The sequence below is a fragment of the Pararge aegeria genome, chromosome 6, assembly GCF_905163445.1.
Source record: "Pararge aegeria chromosome 6, ilParAegt1.1, whole genome shotgun sequence".
NCBI classification, from domain to species: Eukaryota; Metazoa; Arthropoda; class Insecta; order Lepidoptera; family Nymphalidae; genus Pararge; species Pararge aegeria.
Window position 1 is genome coordinate 6574536 of NC_053185.1, and position 14995 is coordinate 6589530.

The 14995-nt window shown below is 35.7% G+C and overlaps 1 protein-coding gene across 5 annotated transcripts in view; it reads left to right on the forward strand.

The window, feature by feature from the left end:
- LOC120624499 (syntaxin-1A) overlaps nt 1-14995 on the forward strand; it is a 95462-nt gene that overhangs the window by 66813 nt on the left and 13654 nt on the right. For 4 of the 5 annotated variants that reach the window (XM_039891085.1, XM_039891083.1, XM_039891082.1 and 1 more), the window contains exons 4-7: nt 9350-9424; nt 10410-10666; nt 13274-13411; nt 14384-14494. In XM_039891085.1, the coding sequence (XP_039747019.1) occupies nt 9350-9424; nt 10410-10666; nt 13274-13411; nt 14384-14494 (581 nt within the window). The remainder of the gene's footprint in view (nt 1-9349; nt 9425-10409; nt 10667-13273; nt 13412-14383; nt 14495-14995) is intronic. The other variant, XM_039891084.1, reaches the window with a different exon arrangement.

Consider the following 14995-nt stretch of genomic DNA (forward strand, 5'->3'; position numbering starts at 1 on the left):
TGAACCTAACCTGTTTACCTAACAAAGTTATAAATATAGTAATTTATTGGCTAGGTCGTTTATAATAAATCAAGCTAGATATGTCTCTATCTAGCATAGAACTTTAATTTATGTCATTTAGAATAAATTAAGTCAAAGATATTTGCTGTTTACAAGCTAATGTTCTAGATATTTTGGTTCGTAGGCTAAGTCGGCTTTATATAGTCTATGCAATTCATAATGTGAGGCGTAAGCGTATATTATTAATAATCCATTACCCCAACCCTTCGAAGTATTGTAGTCTGATCATAAATTAACTAATACTTTTGTAATTTATTTTATATTTAATATTTCCATTGGGAGTAATCATGCCGCGTAAATGTAATATATTCATCTGCAATAAAACTATCAGTAAGTGGACTTAATTTATAACAGGATCAACTTTTCTCGTGTGTACGTAATAGGCAAATGGGCTTGTGCGAATGCTAAAACGCTTAATAATACACAACCGACTAATCCAATAAGTTAGACAACACTTGCGGTACGAAGATAATTTGCAATGTTAATTATTCAGGATCATCTGCTCGCTTCATGAATGCCGTTGGGTTCGAAATTAAGGCTGCATTGTATACCTCTGAAGTATAAGTAACATGCAACAAACAGAATCCTATATATCAATTGTAAAATAGTTCGCTCTTTGGCGTCTTAACTTCTAAGTATCTACTGCAATCCAAATCATACCTCCAAAATTGGTTTTATTAAGTTCGTAAACTACGACGATATATATAATAAAAAGGAATGGATTCCGTGAGCACCTAGAAAACAAGCTTTCAATAAATAAAAGTAAATGCAGCAATTTGTGTGCAAAACACGGGAATTCCTCATATCAAGCGCCGAGAATACTGCAGCTTGGTATTGAGTGTTATATTACGTTTGGATATGAATAATAACGTATGATAGATTGATGAAATATTGATCGGTTGAAATTGATTGTCCGGAACCTTAGTGAGCAAACTAGATTAAAGTTACTAACCTTTTTTCTTTTCCAACAATCACAAGGTTTGAGGACTTAATGCACATTAATGTTTTCACATTTCTTATGGATTATAATTTTTTACAAGAAATTCAGCTATTAAAATATCACTTGTTTGAACGGTGAAGGATAACGTCGTGAGGAAACCTGCATTCCTTAGAGTTCTCCATACTCCTGTGGAGTCCACCAATCCGCATTGGGCCAGCGGGGCTACGGCCTAGACCATTCTCATTTTCCTCGTAGTGGGCCGGTAAAGGGCTGATATGAAGAAAATGATTAAGTATCATGTTCTTTTACGTGCTTTATTACCTGCCTCTATTAAATTTTAAACTTTAAGGTAAGATTAAATCAATTAAGTCTGTTATTATATTTATTCTATTGACTACTGCTACTCGAATAATAATGCAGGTATGAGATATAGGGTGCGAAATAAACAACAAACACAATCTAACACGGAGTTTCTGAAACAGGTATACGAGTAAGCAATCAGTGTGAACGTATTTGTAACGTGCGTATATCTCAAAGAAAAACTCTTCGAATCAGGTGATATTATATTATCTGATTTGTGTGATGCCAATAACAAAGAAATAATACAACCAAATTAGCATTCTAAATTTAATCCGTTGCTAAACTGGATAACGTCTGTATTTTTGCCGTCTACTGCGAATAAATTGGGACCATCTAAAGAAATTGTGGTTTTTATGAATTTAAAAAAAAAAATAATGTAACGACGTCGTTCGATGGAGGTCCACTGCTAGACGTAAATATATTGCAAAGATTTCCACATTCCACATACGATCTCATGGTTGTGTCAGCTTATGTTATTTAAAATATGATTAACAATATTTAATTGTTTAGTGCAGTATTGGTGGATGAAGCCTGCGACGTCGAATAATTAATGTTCATATAATATTGGTAAAGCTTGAAAATGTTATCATCCTTAACGTCATTTGTTAATACAGATAGTATCAGCAGATATTAACTAAAACTTAGTTATCCTATTGAACTGGTTGTACAATAATAGTATAAATATTAGTATTTGGTTGTATTCGACAGTAAAGTTATTTTTATCGCTCGGTTCAACGAAAGAATTCTGCTTTACTGCCTCCTGTTTTAAAATGGGTTAAGTGTTTTCAAAGCGTTTCTTTTATATTAATGTGGTCTAAGACTTTTGTGCAGAATTAAATTATTTGCTAAATAGTTTTTATTCCGTCTTCTAGTGCGGTTGGGTATTTTAGATTGTCATTATTAATTATATAAAAAATATCTAACTCTTTGTAGTTATATGCGATTTTTAATCAATTAAATTTTACTACTTTTACGAAAACGTCGTGAGGAAAACTGCATGCCTGAAAGTGTTCCTTAATGTTCTCAAAGTCATTTAAAGTCTACCAATCTTCACTTGGCTAGCGTGAGGGTCTAAAACCTAATCCCATGCGCTGTTTTTCCCATGGGTTTTAGTGCACCGGTAATCGTTTATAATGATAAAAATAAAATTACTTAACGTATCGTTAGTATTAAATAAGCAATCGGAAATCCTATTTTAATGTTTAATTAAACGTATAAAATATTTATGATTCTACAAATGTTTGATCGAGAGAGAGTTTGTAGTGCCTTCAATATTTATAAAGTTAACTCATTTGTAGTCAAGTATTTGCATGTACGTTTTCTGCTTACTTAAATAATGTAGGCTCTTTTAATGCGTACCATTATACCATTTACGTACTATCATTTAATTATAGACAGATGGTTGACCTTAGGACATTTTGATTAAAACTAAAGTGGACTAAAAGAGAAGTTAATCACGTTTCGAAAGAAATTTGTACCTACCTATCTAACTTTCACAAGCACCCTTCAAAGACGAATGGGCGTTGTTATCGCACAGATTTCCCCGACAAGTTTTTCTCGGGATGAATTCCATCTTGTGAAATCGGACCCGGCAATGTTTTATCTTGAGATTTCCTTGTGTTCTTCACGCAACATCACGTTCTCGGACGATCAAAAATAAATTGTGTTTCCTATCATTTGATTTAAGTATGGGCATACAAGTAAAACAAAGTTAGTTTTAATTGACAAGAAAGCGGAACATAAAATTAAATCTTACTCGCGTTAATAATGATATGATAAACATTATAAATGCAAATAAGATTAGTTTAGGCAGCCCCCTTATTCTATCTTAAGACTAATAACAATATAAAAAATAGTATAGTAAAAAATCTTGCTTTTGATAGCCTAATTCTTGAGTAAGGCTTGACAGTACAGACGGACATACAGACATTGGTTATAACAGTATAACATCACGCAGCCAACTTAATAGGAGCCGAGCGAACGAAGTATTAGCGCAAGCGTCGCGTTTGTATGGAAAACTTATCTGAAGTTGTACGTGGTCGTAGTTGCGGGGAACCTCTAGTTTAACATTCAAATATTATAGTAAATAAGAACTTTAAGTAAATGTCTTTAAGCTGAAAGTCCGCCAATTTTCATCACAGCTGTGTAGTGGATCTTAGCCTCTAATCTAAGTCCACCATGATAGCGGAGACCTGTTCCCACCTGTTCATCGCAGCTCGTACATACAACATCAACCGAAGAACAGTTTATCAACTTAGGTCCTTAGCATAGATTGACTGTAAATTGAGAGTATGTTTTTATCTCGTTGTTAGTGTATTAAATATAAATAAAAAACGATTTAATAAAATAACAACTTAGTAGTCTGAGTATGAGGACAATAACCGAGTTCCTTAGACGCAGCACTTTATATTATGTCCATGCATAAGCTTGAGCCCTATGCAGCTAAAGCACTTTTTGAAATTAAGTTTTATAAAGGCTGACCTAGATTTTGGCCTGCTCCATTGTCAACACGGCTTGTATATCCTCAATATATAGCCGCTTTGACGCGGTTCACAATTTCGTTGCAGCATTAATCATGGCCCGTTGCAGCGTTTCATCTGTCATGTGCGTGAGTAGCTGGCTCGATGCGTATATATATATATATTACTCCACTATAAATTGTCCCAATGGTCTAGAAGTTAGCATGTTTGTACTATAAATATACGAGTAGGTATAGGACGAACAAGTTGATAACTAAGCCTGGTTTCAATTCTGGGTAACGATGCATCAAGGGCCGAAAAGTATCTATTTGATAGAAGCAGGCGTTACTTTGCGGAAATCCATAATATATTATGAAAATTAAGCTTAATTTGCTATATTCCGCGAACAGCAGGAGAATCTGTATGGTGTGTTATAAATGGAAATGAAATTATAAATTGCACCATACAGATTCTCCTGCTGTTCGCGGAGTATAGCAAATTAAGCTTAATTTTCATAATATGAAAAGTATCTATTTTTTTTAATGATACATTATTTTCCGTTGCGATATATCGAAAAAAAAATACTTGCATATAACAGTGAATATTTAATAAAAATAATAATAAAATCTTTTATTTTAGAAAAATACACAAAACACCAATTAACATATAGAGTACACGCTACACAAAAACATATCAATGACAACTTAAACTATAAAAAAAGGGTCTTTAAATTAGGTAACAAAATAAACTTAAATAAGCTAAAAACAAACAAATATAATTCCACTAGCTGTTGCCCGCGACTTCGTCTGCGTTTGATTTTGTTTTTTGATGTGGCATTCAATTTGGATGTAGTTCTAAAAAAAATTAAAGTATTCAGTATCGCTAAGCCTTAAATGAGAAATCCGCTGAGGAGTTCTGTCCTACCACATTCATCGGATCTACACAAACTTTTGGGCAAAATTAAACACATATTATAACCTCTATAGTACAAAAATAAATATTTAAATCAATTATAATTTCTCGTAGTTATGGTGTGAAATCGTCAAACACTTTTATCCTCTCTCCCAAAGGAACCGAGCTTAATGTCGGGATAAAAAGTATCCTATATTAACTTCTAACACTTCCAAGAATATGCGTGCAAAGTTTCATGAGAATCGGTTAAGTAGGTTTTGCGTGAAAGTGTAACAAACAAACTTACGTTGACATTTATAATATTAATAGGGATAGGGATTAGTAGGGAAGTAGGGATGTTGGCAGTGACATAATTGTGGTGTTGTTTCTCCTAAACAGAGTATCGCCTCAGCTTTATGCTGTAGCAGTGGTTTTGTGATCACTGCTACAGCGCTGATTTTCAGGCGACCTCTCTATTTCTAAAACATAGTCGGTTTTTTTTTTTACTTCAGCGGTTCATCATCAAACACGATGTATTTCCCAGTTTGTGGAAATTCATCGTGTTTGATACGTTTTCGATGCCTGATATTTTAAATCGATGTATCACCATCATTATCAAACCATTACCGGTCCAATACAGGGCAAGGGTAACCTCTCAGATATGAAGGGTTTAGGCCGTAGTCCACCACGTTGGCCATTTGCAGATTGGTTTCCTTACGATGTTTTCCTTCACCGTTAAAGCATGTGGCAATTAATTTCCACCGTTAAAAGCGCTTGCAGCGGATCGAACCCAATCCCCCGGAAGTTAGACCGAAGTCCTAATCACTAGGCTATCACCGCTATTTAATCGATGTATCGAAATAATAAATATCATCTTTATATATCATCAAAGAAAAATTGATGCATCGGTATTTTATTTTTCAATCATAAGCCCGTCCCGGGTTAGCCCAAAACTTGATCGGCATTGATATTCACTTCGGCCATTTTCTTAAATGCGTCAGTGGCCAGTACTGTTTTGAAAAAATCATACAACATCATTTTATACTTTTATCACGGTTCCTTGTTTATTAGTGGTAAGACACTAGACGCGTTTTCAGTCGTTAAAAATATCACTATGTGTTAGGAATACAAGGAAAAACTTGTATGGATGAGCAATTTCTGCGGAAATGTTACGTTCGACATTCTGAAGATTTAATCGTACTTATATCTATGGTAATCGAGAATATTGCAACAGAATGGCAATTAGTAATGCCGATAGCGTTGCTTTGCGGGTGTTTTATTATGCAGCAACACATTAATAACCGTAGTTAAAGTAGTAAACCGTAGTAGCGTGCTGAAATATTGAACCGATGATCCCACCTATTTTCACATGTAAAATATCTATTGAAAATGTAGGGTATGAAGATGTTGAATGGGCTTTCTTTATGTTATGTGTCAGTTTTATTATGAAAAAATACATTCATAGCTTGCATGATGAAATATTGAACTGACGATCCCTGCTTTCTAGTTCGGATGTTAGACACGTACGGTGCGGAATATTCTGACAAAATATGTCTTCGACATTTGAAAATGGCGACAATCAGCGGCCATATTGGAATGTTCCGTAAAATTTATACCCAGGGTCATACTGCACGTCTAACAAGAGCAGGAGACAACAATTTTATCCCCGGACTATATCAACTGACAAAGGATAAAATTTTCTGTTCTGAGAAAGAGCCCACGGCTATCCGTGTTATCACCGTCTAACATTGTCATTTAAAATAGCACGACACCTGGTTTGTTCTGTATAATGGTAAAGTGACACCTGCGAGCTTGTTATGTTATCAAGCACGTGCGGTAAAAACATTCCATACAATAAATTTAATATTTAACTTCGGCGATTACCGACTGAGTTTCTTGGCGAGCTCTAAGAAGAATCTGATTTCCGAATCGGTAGTAGAGAATAAGAGATACGACCAACAGATAGACTTAATTGACTTTGACTTTTGAAAGCCTGCAAGCTTTAAGGTGGCGTCCACGGCCCTTCACGTGAGGTGCTCGGGTTGAACCTTACTCAATCTCACGTGACTGAGTAGCTAGTGAAGTAGCAAGATATCTTATTAAAAAAAATCTAGCGTAATATAGAAGAGGTATCAAGAAACACAATACGTCCACTAACAACAATCATTTTTAAATCTGACTCTAGATTACGGTGCGAGAGTCGAACAAAATCTAACGACATTTCGGGGTGGGGAAAATTTCAATATCCCGAAAATCACCTCACGTATTGTAATATTCTAAGTTAGGTTACTTGTTGGATTGTAGCTGTAGCCACAATAAGGGTTTTACCTAACAGCTGCACGGGGAGCTTGGGCGAGCGCGAACAAGTAGTTGAGCCCAATGGCTCGATGACATGAGGGTTACGTCAATCTAAGAGCGCTTCCTGGAGTTAAAATTAAAAAAAAAATTCATCGTCTTGTATATCATAAATTTTTAATAAAATATACAGTTAAAACTAATTAAACTTAGCTCATAAATATAGTTTTTTTTTTTATATATTACGACAACGCACACATCGCCTCGCTTACTTACTCGCACACGAGCTACGCTTACTTTGGATCTAGATATTCAAAGTAAGCGTAGCTCGTGTTATGGGTACTAAGATGACTGATGAATATTTTTATAAATAATATACATAAATACTTAAAATATACATATAAACAGCCAGGCACTGAAAGACATTCATGCTCATCACACCAACATTTTCCAGTAGTGGGAATCGAACACACGGCCTTGGACTCAGAAAGCAGGGTCGCTGCAAACTGTATATTACTGATAAAAATATTTATCAATTATCTCAGTAGGATAACATAAGCTTTGGGGCTAGGTGGTGATGGGCGTATTGTCGTTGTATATTTATTTATTATATAAAAGCCATCATATAGACCCGATTGGAAAGCACAAGCACCCACATATAACACAATCAAACCTGCCAGCAAGTAACTTCGCAACCTCTAACTATGCGAATTCATCGCAACACCGGTGTACATCCCATGTACACCGATGTCTTAAGCCCCAGGGCTCGATGACATCGGGGTAGCATCACTCTAAGGTTGCCTTCTGTGAGAATTCAAACCAAGACTTAGGGTGACATCGGGTAATTTGGGTTTGTTAGACTACGGATTAGTCCGTACGACGCCGTGACCGTAGATTAAAGCAACGTCCGGATTACGTTTAGAAATAGGGGATCTCGTCTTAGCCAACGAAGAAGCTGTAAAGAGTTTGTATTTGTATGTTCTTTGTCTCAAGTAGCCTACATACTTGAGACAAAGAATATATTACTTGCTTAGTTATTTTGAATTCGTTTTTTATGTAATGCTCGTTTTCTAAATAGAGCGCATCAAATAGTATACAAATTCCCCAAGTTATTTTGGATACCTTTTATGTAACATTGGTTCCAAACTTTCTTGCATTTTCGTCTTGCTTTTGCTTCTGCGTGATTAATATTCCGAGCCACATTTGGCAATCTACCAGTTTGATGTATTGAGTTTCACAAATTAAACATATTTTTGTACACAGCTTATATTATACACGTGACTGAGAAACCTTAGAAAATTGTATTGTGTACTGGCCATTGTTCACAACTACGTTCGCGAATTATTTCTAAATTTAAAGGCCGTTGTTATTACGCCTTTTTATACAGAAAATGTTAAAATGTATTAGATAACCCTATGATATGTTCGATAGTACCTACTACACAATGGAAACTGAGCCTAATATTATACCTAATATTTTGTAATATTATTGCCTAATAATTTTAGTAGTAACAGATCTTTTGTGACAGAGCAGGTCTGGGGAAGTACCTACTATAGCAATGCTTACTTCTGCCGCTAAGCAGCATTGTTGCAATGCTGCGTTCCGGTCAGAAAAAAGAGCGTGGTTTTCGATGTAATCACAGGCACTACTGTCACTGTTAAAGCAATTTATATTTAAAACCCATGTAAAATTAAGACAAGTTAAGTTTAATTTAAGAATTAAAATGAAAGTAAGTAAAACCTAATACACAAATTAAAACCTTATTCCTTGAATACCCTTAAGATAAATCTACAGAATGAGAAATTGAAATTGAAAGAGTATGTTGAATTTCTCTTTCATTCAGAAAAATAAGCTTAAATTTTAACACCTGAAAGAAACGAATGTCCGCAAAAAATATGCGCATTCAAACGTAATGGAATGAACTGACCGTGTTTTTTAAATAGGGCTTAGCTTTTTAATATCGCTAACGACCACATAGACCTTGCTGTGATTACGCTCCTACGAGGGTCCTGTTTTAATTAACATTTCAAACCCCCCTGTATCAACCCAATTAGCGTACCTTCATATGAACTGTATCTATACACACGAGTATAAATAGAATTTGTGTGTCCGTTTGTAATTTCGAAATTAATGCCTCATATTTAATTTTATGATAATTTGAACGATAATATATCCGTACTTGGCCAGATTGGTGGACTACGGCCTAAAAGTGCACGGGTCTGCTCTCAGAAAGAGAAGGCTCTTTCAGCACACCGGTACCCTTTTGTAGCCTGGTAACGGGTATTATTAACCCATAATTAAGAAGAAATTTGTTTACTTATTGTGTTTTATTAATTCTTTCCAGAAACAAAGCACGAATTAGAAGATCTCATGGCTGACATTAAGAAAACCGCCAACAAAGTAAGAGGAAAGTTAAAACGTAAGTTGAGTTTCTATATTAATAATTTTACTAAAATACTAAGGTAAAAAACGCTGAATTTGATAGACGTGAAGGTAAACAAAAACAAGTAATCTAGAAATAAACAATTCGCATCCTTTAGTGCCATAGTTTAAAAAAATCATATATATAAGCATAGACATGGTAAATTATATCTTCCTAAGGGTCGGGTTTTCTAACAGATGTTGTTTATATGCTGGACAGCATATAACAAAATCTGTTTATAAACGATCCCATTTATGATTGAAATTCCATCTGGAGCCATCTAGAGCTACATTGAAGTAGTATGAATAGATGAAGTCAGTTTTTACAAAATTTTACCATGCATTAATTGGGTACCATAGTGGTATTGGAATTACTATTATGGTTTTAGAATTGGTGACCCACTGAACTTGGGCTCGTTAGAAAAGTCTTCTTCTCGTTTAGATCTCTGCAGGGCTAGCACGGCCAGGAGACAAAAATTATATCCCCCAAATATATGTAATTAACGTGTTCACCTGCTAAAGCAGGGGACATCGAATAGGAGAAGTTTACCCCCGTTTATTATTACACATACATTATGTTGATATTATTTCCACTTGTGCGCCAGTGCTCTGAGAGCAGATAAAACTGTGGGAGTAGATTTATGTATTCTTTGGGTATATAATATTCTCCTGCCATGCTAGACGTGTTGGGGCAAGCTATCAACCAGCTAACTAGTGGTAATCAGAGGCTGATGATTTCAATTTTTGTTTTTTTAACTTTTAATTCAATATTTGTTTTTCGATTTTAGTCCTATTATTTGTACGAACGCGTCGACATGCAATAATAATCTAGAAAAACCTATCAACCTGCTTTAAAGCAGCGTGTAGAGTTTAAGCTCTAGTTGTTTATTCTTCTTTTGTGTCTCTGCTTGAGAGTGATTTTTTATGCGTTAGCTTAAAGCTCTAAGGCCCTTATCTTCACACTATAAATCAATGTTCCACAGACATAGAGCAAAACATCGAACAGGAAGAGCACTCTAACAAATCGTCAGCGGATCTGAGGATAAGAAAAACCCAGCACTCGACCCTCTCGCGTAAGTTCGTGGAGGTGATGACCGAGTACAATCGGACCCAAACGGACTACCGAGATCGGTGCAAAAATAGAATACTTCGACAGCTCGAAATCACGGGTCGTGCCACCACCGACGATGAACTTGAAGCTATGCTGGAGCAAGACAATCCCGCTGTATTCACTCAGGGGGTAAGTGGCCCTTTTGAATTAATCTTCATCACCATTATCATTACAAACACAGAGGGTCTCATTTTAATAGTATTTTATCTGTTTTCTATTCTGTGCAGAATCATTTTACATGAGGCGTTTCAGAGTTATTTTTCGCCTTAGCAATAGGCATGAAAACAACTGTTTAAATAACAATTACAAAATCAAATTATGAAACCAAAATATAAAATAGCAAAATGAAAAGAATCAAGTACTAGTAAAGTCAATGTTTTGAGTGAAATGATATTGTAAAAATTTTGACTTTTTATAGCAAACGTAATATACTTACTACTAATCATAGTTAATAAAATTGACATATTTTTTAATATTATCTTTACTATTATTATTGAGGAAGTTATGATGTAAATCATCACGCAATGTCCGATAGATAACGCGGTTGAAACCACAGAAAAAAGGCAGTATCAATAGAAATAACACTAAAATTGCTACCGAGCAAAAGAAAGAAAAAAATAACTATACTTTATTTTTTACCAAGAAACTTTGAAATATAATTAAATAAAAAACACATAGCTTAACAGTTCTACCATTGGCCGCAAAGATAGCACGCATAGTGACTAAAATGTAACTCTAGATTTTTAGTACAGAAACTAATATTATATTAAATCTATAGAATGACAAAAATAATTGCACTTAGCAGATAATCGTGAATAAAGTGTTCTTGACATTGCTTATCTGCAATATTCTATTCAAGGTTGCCGCTGACACTAATATTTTGCATAAAAATGGAATCTCTTCTGAATCAGCAATAGAGGTAGACAATTTAAAAATTTTCGCTAACCTGCTGGTTCAGCAATATATGCATTAAAATTGTCGTATATCAATATTGTGTATAAATTTGGGAGAAGTATAGACATGGGACAGGGGAGGGCAGTTTTGGCTTCAATTTCGATCAAAGAGGGCTTCCTAAATATGTATGTTCACAAAACAGCCGCTGACGATCTGGCCTAAAAAATCTTAATTGAACACCTGTAGAACAGAAGCTGGGTACGCCAATGGGTATACGTACATATATACATTCCTTCGCTTCGCCCGTCCGCTTAGTAAACTTTCAGCGCCAAATATGAAGAAATTGTTCAATTCTCTCAACGCTGCCATATTTGCGATGTCATTGTTTGGTAATGATTCTCACAACTGACTGACCAGCATACAGAGAGAAAGCAGACAGTCGAAAAAAAGAACCATGGGAAGTGCATATAAGTATATCACCATTATCAATAGCCTATGACAGTCCACTGCAGGGCTAAAGGCCTCTTCCAATGGGAGGTTTTGCCCATAATCACCACGCTAGACAGACGGGTCTTTGATCGCTGTAGATGGTAGTAGAAGCACAGGGAACGCTGCTGCACGTTCTCTGATATATTCCCTTAGTCGCCTCGTACGACACCTGCGGGAAGAGAAGGGGTGGTGACAAATGTATTCATTTCTGCCGTGACCACACGGCGCATCATCTAATTATACTTCATTTAAAGTATTGGGAATGAAAAAAGTACGTAAATCATAGATTAAATTCACTTATCATTAGACCATAAAAAATGTATAACTCGGAAAATGTTACATTTTTTTTTTTTTTTTTTTTTTTTTTCTTCAGAAAATGACTCCTATAAGCGCTAACTCTAAATCTAAGTAAATAACTCTGCCTATTGCCTATAAGTCCTGACTCCTGATTCTTAAAATTACAAGAATATTTCATGAGACGACCGAGCTATACTCTTTCACCAATAATGTACAGTTTGTAGACAATTTAATGTTTAAAAAGATTTGGTATAGTTAAGAGCACTCAGAGCTATCTACTGAGTTCAACAGTCCCCGTGGGCTTTGATATGCGACACAAATCGGAAAGTATCTAAGAGCCTGCACTTACTAGATATCTTATATAACTTCTTAATAGAGTAAACAATATGAACTTGTGAGTCTTGTTAACAAACCTAAAACGTTTTTGGTTGAACAAAATATGCCCCACAGTATACAGATGGTGTTTTATTTAAAATCATCAGTTTTACGATAACTATGTAATCCATAATAATATTATTAATACGTTGAATTGCCTGTATGTTTGTTTATGGTGTGTGTGTATTAAGTGCACTGTTCGCGCAACGTGTGATACACTCACGGTCCCCCGCCAGGCGCCCGCGGTCTGTAGGCCGGATCTCAGTGGACAGGACTGGACATTTAACAGTTTATTTGTTTGTTCCAAGCATGGCCCACCTGTGTAAAACATAGTGTCGCCTATGAAGAGATGAACACTTCGTAGGTCATGCTAAGAACACGTCCTGCAACGTGCCGCCCTGTGTCCAGCAAACTGAGGCGTAGGTGTTAAGCCTCATGAGGCATATATTTTACAGGCATGGTACATGTACCATGCCTGTAAAATATACTATGCAACAATGCTGGTTAGCGGCAGAAAAAAGGGTGGTAGAACACTAATCTAACTCTATTTTACTAATCTCCGGCTTCGGTGGGATTTGTAAGAATCACAAATGAGCAATTCTAGAACAAAAACAAAATTATTATAAGCTGTTTGTCTTATAATTCAGTCACCCGTACTTATTTTATTCAAACTATTTCCAGATCATCATGGAGACGCAACAGGCGAAGCAAACCCTGGCGGATATCGAAGCGCGGCACGCCGACATCATCAAACTAGAAACGTCCATCCGCGAGTTGCACGACATGTTCATGGACATGGCGATGCTCGTCGAAAGTCAGGTCAAAAACAATAATCATTTTCTTACCGTATACTGTATTTTAAGAGTCTTGCACTTATACTGGATTAACGGAACCCCTGTAGAATATACTGCCCTACTTGCGATTCAATTTTTTGATATCAAGAGGATTCAATTCCTGATATTATTCCTGATTTATTTTCCGGTTATATTTCTGATATTAAATATTAATAATGTGTAGTATTATTGCTAACCTTTCCTTAACTAAAGTTATTAATTAATTCATAGGCCACAGCCCTGGATTATTGTATGATACGTTGATACGTTAAAACTGTCTAAGAAGACAATGTAGACATTTGGGATCAATATTTTCGGAATTCTTCTGGTCTGCAACGATAAACTGTCTGTCATGAAATTGAGATGCTACAAATTCGGTTATCGATTTGAAAGAATATAACGTGGATTTATTGTATTCAATAATTTTTATGAAAATTAAATTCATTGCATTTTATTTATATCAACTTTGAGTGTAGCTACTACAATTTTTAAGCTTCAAAGGTGTCTTCACGAAAAACACTCGCTTGCAATAACCATTTGTTTATTGATCCGTGTGTCTAAATTTGAAGCTGCGATAGCCTAGTGCTTAGGGCGTCGGCCACACTTTCGGGGGGCCGAGTTCGATCCCCGGCACGAACCTCCCACTTGTCAGATCTATCTGCGTTCTTAATGCAATTAAATATAACTTTTTTTTAACTGAGAAGGAAAACATCTTGGGGAAACTGGCATGCCTGAGAGTTGTATATAAGTGAGTTACCAAAGGCATCTGAAGTCTACCAATCCGCACTCGGCCAATGTGGTTGGACTACGACCTAAGTCCTTCTCATACTGAGAGACCCGTGTTCTGTAGTGGACCGCTTATGGGTGAGGTGAAGAAATGATGTGTCTAAATTTAGGAGCATTTTATGTCCTGTTTTTTCACGATAGTATTGTCTAAACATACTCCCTATGGATACAGGGTGAGATGATCGACCGCATTGAGTATCATGTAGAACACGCTGTGGACTATGTCCAAACTGCAACACAAGATACAAAGAAGGCCCTAAAATATCAGAGCAAAGCTCGACGGGTGAGTTTTTATTACATGTGTCGGTTCATTCGTTTCTAATGCGTTTTTGTTTTGTTTTTCCTCGTCCCGAATCCCCCATGCCCCGTTCTCGTTTCCTAGCTTCCCTCCTTTTTTTTTCATTGTGAACGGTTCAAATTTCAATCATGCATTTTGTTTTGCGACGGCGATTCGGTGATTGGTTCACACCTTTTTTTTTTTTTTCGTTTTCATTTTAACCTTTACACACATTATGCATCTACAAATTGGCTTTCATTGTTGTATTTCTAACTGTTCATGTAACTCGGACTAACAATCGATGGGAGTGGGCTTCTTAATCTAATCTCATTATTTGACTTTGTGTATCACTAATTTGTCTTTCATTTGATGTGTGCGTTATTTGCCTTCTGTATATGGGTGCTATGTGTTATATAACAAATACTTAACCTTCCTATTAATAATTTATATTACAATATGTATTTTTATTTTAACACGTTATTCTAAAAACAGCTGTTGTACTAAAAA